Source organism: Cystoisospora suis (genome assembly GCF_002600585.1).
Source record: "Cystoisospora suis strain Wien I chromosome Unknown contig_4980, whole genome shotgun sequence".
Lineage (NCBI taxonomy): Eukaryota > Apicomplexa > Conoidasida > Eucoccidiorida > Sarcocystidae > Cystoisospora > Cystoisospora suis.
Window position 1 is genome coordinate 1 of NW_027157772.1, and position 6,277 is coordinate 6,277.

Genomic DNA, 6,277 nt, shown 5'->3' on the forward strand with positions numbered 1-6,277 from the left:
TTGTGCAGCGGGCACTACACCTATGTTACACAGAGCCGAATAGGGGTAAAACCCCTTCAATCCACTTCACCGATACTCTCTGCGACCGAGCGGGCGTCTCACCCGGGTAATCACGCGGTGGTAGGCCGCGACGATCATAGCCCGAGCAACACTCTGCCTGCTTCTTCTGGTCTAGCGTCTTTCCGAGGCCGCAGCGCGTGCTACAAACGCTGGCGCCACACGTACTTTACAGCAACGAACGCTGATTCTAATACTGAGCGCACTATTCTTCCGTCACTCCAGCTGCTACTTTACTGTAGGTGCGGCTTGCGACAAGCCGCCCCCATGATGTCGCTTGGGGCCGCTACATTACAGAGGCTTGACAAGATTGGTCTTCCAAGCGCGCAATCCACGCGGGGTGCAGCGGCCTTAGCGGTGTCTTGCAAGAGCAAGCTGTACTCTGTTTGGAAGCCCGCTTCTGTCGTGCTCCGTCCGACAGCGGCGCGATCAGCAACCGTCGGCCAACGAACTCTTGCATGCGTTGGCGTTGGTTCGCCTTTTCCGCATGCCCTTGGGCCTCAAACCGCCAAGGCGAGCGCCCTGGCAGTTTCCTCTGGTGGACCACCAGTTAGGGCTCCACCCAAAGAAGACAAATTTAGAATGGTGCAGGATCTGATTAGTGGTTCTGTCTGTTCCAGGCACTGCGGGGTTGTGCCCTGTCCACGTAGCCTGTTTTTCCGTTGTCGACGGTCACTCTGCTGTCCGTGTTTGTACTGCCGTACGTTACAAGGCAGGCGAGAACTCCGAATCTCAAAGCACTTGTGTACTTCTCTCTAGCTTTTTCGACTGTGAGTTCGTCTCACTGGCGTGTGGGCTCCGGTCTGCTGCCACCCGTAGTAGGCCCCAGTGGATGATGACGCCCTGGCAGGTGTCTCTATTTGTCACTGCGAGCTCCATCGGTGGTTACGCTAACGTCCTGGGAAGGCGTCTTGTGCCTTCTCACGGCGGAGTGCCTCCAGCCGAAGGCGTCCCCAGCTCAGAAGTTCTCCACTAAAATGATGGTCAGAGGTCGCCCCGACGCTTGCACGGCCCTTCCGAGACGGAAGTCAGCCTGTACAGAGGAACGCTCCGAAGTTTTCCAGCTGGACTATCTCCTCGACTTCATCTTCCACAGCCAGCTAGCAAGGACGGTGAGTTTTTTTCTGTGTATGTGCATTCCGAGGTGGCATGCCGAAGCAGCAACACCGTCGCTCGCTTGTCGGCAGCCGGGCGGCCGGGCACGAACGCAACAAACTGCTTCAAACAGACTAAATATTGAGAAGTGTAACCAGTTGCTATAGTGTTTTCACTGGGTTAGACGCACTTTGGTTTTCGGCATTGGAGCCCTTTCTGGCGTTCAGAATTTACGTTGAACACGCGTGGACTGACCGCTGAGGTTCAGGGTGTGCTTCAGCAGGGGCTGTGAAAGCTTGAACTCTGTGAAACCGACGGGGTCTTATTGGAAGGGTGCCTCACTGTGATTTCTGCGTCCCGGAATGGGGTGGCAGCTTGCGGCGGCCGCACACGGTGTTGCCTTTGTGTTTGTCTGGGCTGCGGCGCCGCCACCACTGGTTGGTCGCCTCTCCCGCGTCTGGAGCCTGTGTACGCGTGCTCGGCAGTCACTGACTAGGTGGGAGCGGGTCTGCCTTCTTAGATATCTCGGCGGAGTGACGCAGGCCCGCATGTGTGCACGCGTCTCTGCACACGTGGACCTGAGCCTACGCACATAGGGCGTCCCGTTGCGTCAGTACGTATACAAAAAAAGATGGTAGAGCATCATGTCACCTCTCTTTTGGACAAGTTTTATCGAAAGGGTTTGTAAGCAGACTGTTGTGCCAGATAGTGGGCACGGGTGCGAATCAGGGACAACCTGGACACGAGAACCCGCTCGTTCTCAAAGGAGAGTTCTGTTTTTCAGAAAGGCACAAGAGAGGGGGCGAGTGCTTTTGCCGGATGAGAGGAAGCCTGCAGCAAGAACTTCTTTTCTTGCATTGTCACAGGATTCCTCTATCTGTATCCAGTGTGTTCCAGACGGCGCATCGTGTTCATCTGTTTTTTGCGTCGGCTATGCCCTCCTTAACCGTCAGCTACCTTGATCTCTCGGTAAATTGCAGAGTCTCTGCCGCTGCCCGTAGCACATACTTATCTCTTCTGTTTTGTTTTCACATTCAGTCTGGACTCCTGGTCGTGCCGTGTTTTGGCAGGTACAAGCAGTTGGGCGGCGATGGAGTCCCGTAGTCGAAACAAGCTGTCTCTTGGTTATCTTCAGTCTCTGCTTTTGTGTCCGTCTTTTCGCTGTAATTCGCTATGAATCCGTCATCCATGAGTTCGACCCGTACTTCAACTACCGCACCACCAAGTACCTGGCTGCTGAGGGCTTCTACGAATTCTGGAACTGGTTTGACCATGGTACGCTCAGTAATCACCCGGAGGTCCAGCGAGTCATACCGACCGAGCGTCGGTCGGGTTTCCACTTCCGGACGGAGGTCCTGTGACAGTCTTCGACAGTGGATGAGCAGCCGAATGTTCAGGATTTGGGACAGTAAGAGAATGTAAATAAATGTTTCTTCGTTCTGAAGGGGCAGAGGAGACATACGGTGCCCCGCGATAGAGTTTTATTTTATTGTCGCCACCAGACAGCAGTTTCATGCAACGACTACAAGCGCAGTCGACCTCGCTTCATTCGATGAAATGGAGTCGTGCTCCGGCGTTTTGCCGCCTAAGCATGGAGATTTGTTTCTTTGCCTGCGGTCATTTGGATGTGGCTCCTGCGCCGGGACGCTAGTCCACCGCATGGCTACAGCTTAGTAAAGTACACCTCATCATTCTGGTGAGGGAGTGTTCCAGGTTTTTCTGTTTGTTTCAATGTTGTCCGCAGAGACTTGGTATCCCCTTGGTCGGGTAGTGGGTCAAACGCTGTTTCCTGGACTAATGTCGACATCCAAATTTGTGTACTTTTCTGCGCATGCGGCTGGCTTTCCAGTGGACATTCGCACCGTGTGCGTCTTCCTGGCTCCCTTTTTTTCTGGTCTCACTGCCATCGCCACCTACTTTCTTGCCAAGCAGGCCAGCGGATCAGCTGGAGCCGGTCTGTTCGCCGCCCTGTTTGCGGGCATCTCGCCGTCCTACATGTCCCGATCCGTTGCAGGTTCTTACGACAACGAGGCAGTGGCCATCTTTGCGATGGTCAATGCCTTTTCCATGTGGATACGAGCCCTCAGACGAGGCACGATGTTGTCTGCGCTACTTGCTGCTGTTGCTACTGTGTATATGGTAACGACTTGGGGTGGTTACGTCTTTGTAATCAATACGGTAGCTGTTCATATGGTGGCGCTTGCCTTACTAGGCCGAGTGACACCTCGACACTATGTTGTCTACAGCGTCTTCTACGTCTTTATGACTATCATGTGTCTCAACGTTCCTTTCGTCAACTTCGCCGCAGTCTCCAGCTCGGAACATATGGCTTGTCACGGCGTCTTTTTCATGGTGAATGCTCTTGGTGGGGGAAGCCTTCTAAAGGAGCTGCTTCCCGACCGAGTGGTAAAAAAGCTTCTGAAGATTCTTGTCCTCTCCGTTGTTGCTGCGTTCCTACTTCTCTTTGTTTGGCTAACAGCTACGGTAAGTGTTTCCTACTTGCTCCGCTTCCAATGAACTATGGGTAAAAGAAGCTCCCACGTCGAGTTCCTTGTCACTCGTATAGTCGGCGAAGCCACTGTGTGATCTCTAATCTAGAGAAGTTCCTCGTTTTTTCAAGGTACTTTTTGCATGCATGCACTCCCCCTGATACTTTACAGCTTCGCTATCACTCCGCTGCGGCGGAAGAAGTGGCGGTTCTCGCCCGCCACGGAGGCGACATGTTTCTGCAAGTGTGCCACGGTGCACACCGGCCCAATCAATCGAATGCTGTTCGTCGGCTGCGTGTCCGCAGCCGTCCGCAATAGCACAGTAGTTGCGTGTCTGAGATGTCTGTGGGCATGTTGTTTGGGGTCGCGTTTTTCCTTTGCAACCGGCATTCTTCGTCGGGAGTGAGGTGGCTGTCTCCGTTTTGCAGAGCTGTTTACGTACGCGAGTAGCTGGGCTGTCGGGTGTAGGGTGAGCCGTAAAGTTTTCGGCGTGCTGCTTGCCCACCTCAGTCGCTTCCACGGACTTGGTGGTTGCGTCATTTCTTGTATTTCTTCACGTCTCTTTGTTCTGCGAGAGTCTTCTGTCGCTGGCAAGCAAAGCAGTTTTCACTTTTACATGTGAGGACATGAAATGCAGAGACTCTGGTGCTCCAATCTTTGCGTGTGTGCGAGCACTCGCCAGCGTGCAGGAGCGACGATATATTCACCACGGTGGAGTCGGCGGTTTAGCCCGTTCAGAAACCAGTAGCACCATGCGTCTGCTCGTTCTCATCTTCTGTCTCATTTTCCTGAGCTCTTGCTAATTCGGGCTGCCAGGGCATGGCATCTGTGGTGTCGAGACTCCAGCGTGGACGGGCTCGGTTCTTCTTCCTAGACGTGTCTCGTGGGAGGGGAAGGCTGTCCGCACATAGTGCAAAGGGCAGGCGATCCATTTTCACCCTGTGTGTTAGGATGTCCTGTACGGTCTCGGTGTCCAGCGCTTGCCCAGTTCGCTTCCAGTACTGGCTAACAGATGTTTTGCGAGGAGATCCTTCTTCCCTCGACTCAGGGCCGAACTGCATGGTCTGCGCGGTCTCTCACGCTACTAGACCCAACTTATGCCGCCAAGTACTTGCCAATCATCGCATCCGTGTCGGAGCACCAGCCGGCGACGTGGGGTTCTTACGTCTTTGATCTTCACCTTACCACACTTTTGGCGCCACTCGGCCTCATTGTTTGTCTGAGGAAGCCTACTGACGGCTCTCTTTTCGCCGGCATCTACGGCGTACTCGCAGCGTATTTCTCAGGTAAAGTGACTTCACTGTCCGCGTGAGAAGCTACCATGTGATCTATATCTATCCACTGTCGGGACGACTTTCTTATGCCAGTCACTGTTCTTACTCGCGAGTCAATCAAGAACAGCGCCTTGTCCCTGTTCTGGCCGTTACATTGACACGCTCAGAAAGTTGGTGGACAGATCACTGGCGGTCAGCGCGCGGGAGCGAGAAGATGGTTTCCGTGAAGAAAACTGACTTCACTGGGCCATATCCTAGCCCGTTGGTAGCTCATCTCTTCTGCGTTCGGATCCCTTGGCGAAAGCAGCGCAGTCTCGCGCTTGAGAATGCAGCTGCTTTGAAAATGCCAGTGGGATGCCAACTTGTGCTAGGCACTGCTTGTCTGTATACCAGGAGCCTCCCTGCAGTGTCTGTAAAAATGTACTAGTGCGTCAGAGTCGAACAACGTTCTGCTTTTCTCAACGACGTCTATCTCCGTGTACTGCTGCAAAGTATGCACAGATGAAGTCAAACCAGCTGCTCGGGAAGGTGAAAAGACGAATGAGCGGTCGAGATGCGGAATTGTTTTCTTAACTCGTAGGGGCTGTCTTCTTTCCTCGGAAGGCGGTATATATCACGGAAAAGGTGCGCGTGTGTTCTTTCCTCGTTTATCGGCGGAAGGGTGGGTTCTAAAGGGGGTGTCCTTTTTCACCTCTCGTTTACCGGTGCGTGCAACAGGTGTTCCACTTCTTGCCGCGCCGGAGAATCTGGGCCGCTGTGTTTTCTTCGATGAAACGGTGTATATTCCTTTTTTCTGATGTGTTCAATGCTCCAGGAATAATGATCCGTCTGATGCTCGTACTCGCTCCAGCGGCGGCAGTTTTGGCGGGCATTGGCGCCTCTCGGTTTGTGTCGCGTCTCATGTCTTACATCCGCCTGCCTACAGCTGCTACGAAGTTCTCGATTCCTCGCTTTGTGAGTTTTTCCCTTTTACTTCCGCTTCCGGGTGGGCACCATCTGAAGGCAGCAGGGTAGCCTGTCGGATTGCAACGCTTCTGTAGGCGCGAAGGTTTAGTTAGGCGAGGACTTCTAAGGTTGCGTGCATTTTGTCTTGCTCTCCACACGGCCGTGTATATCTGAAACGCGGCTGGAGGCCGGATACGACCGGCCTGGAAGCAACAAACAGTGTTGTCTCTGAAAATGACTGGGCACTCTCCGGCTCTTCTGTGTCCCTTTCTAATGAGTAACGACTGTGAGCGTCCGACTACGACCGCGTTCTGCGTTCATTTACACGAGTGCATACACTCCCATCATGTTGGTTGCACCTAATCTTCCATGCCACTTCCGCATCACAGCGCGTTGTGATGCGGAAGTGGCATGGAA

At 53.6% G+C, this 6,277-nt stretch overlaps 1 protein-coding gene across 1 annotated transcript; it reads left to right on the top strand.

Annotated features, from left to right (window-relative positions):
• Window positions 1-163: 163 nt before the first annotated feature.
• CSUI_008737 (oligosaccharyl transferase stt3 protein) lies at window positions 164-5,854 on the top strand. Its single transcript, XM_068068862.1, has 4 exons — window positions 164-1,169; window positions 2,223-2,427; window positions 2,897-4,927; window positions 5,730-5,854. Exons 1-3 carry the CDS (start codon window positions 1,035-1,037, stop codon window positions 3,667-3,669), a joined length of 1,113 nt encoding a protein of 370 aa, XP_067919162.1. The 5' UTR covers window positions 164-1,034; the 3' UTR covers window positions 3,670-4,927; window positions 5,730-5,854.
• The last annotated feature ends 423 nt before the right edge of the window (window positions 5,855-6,277 follow it).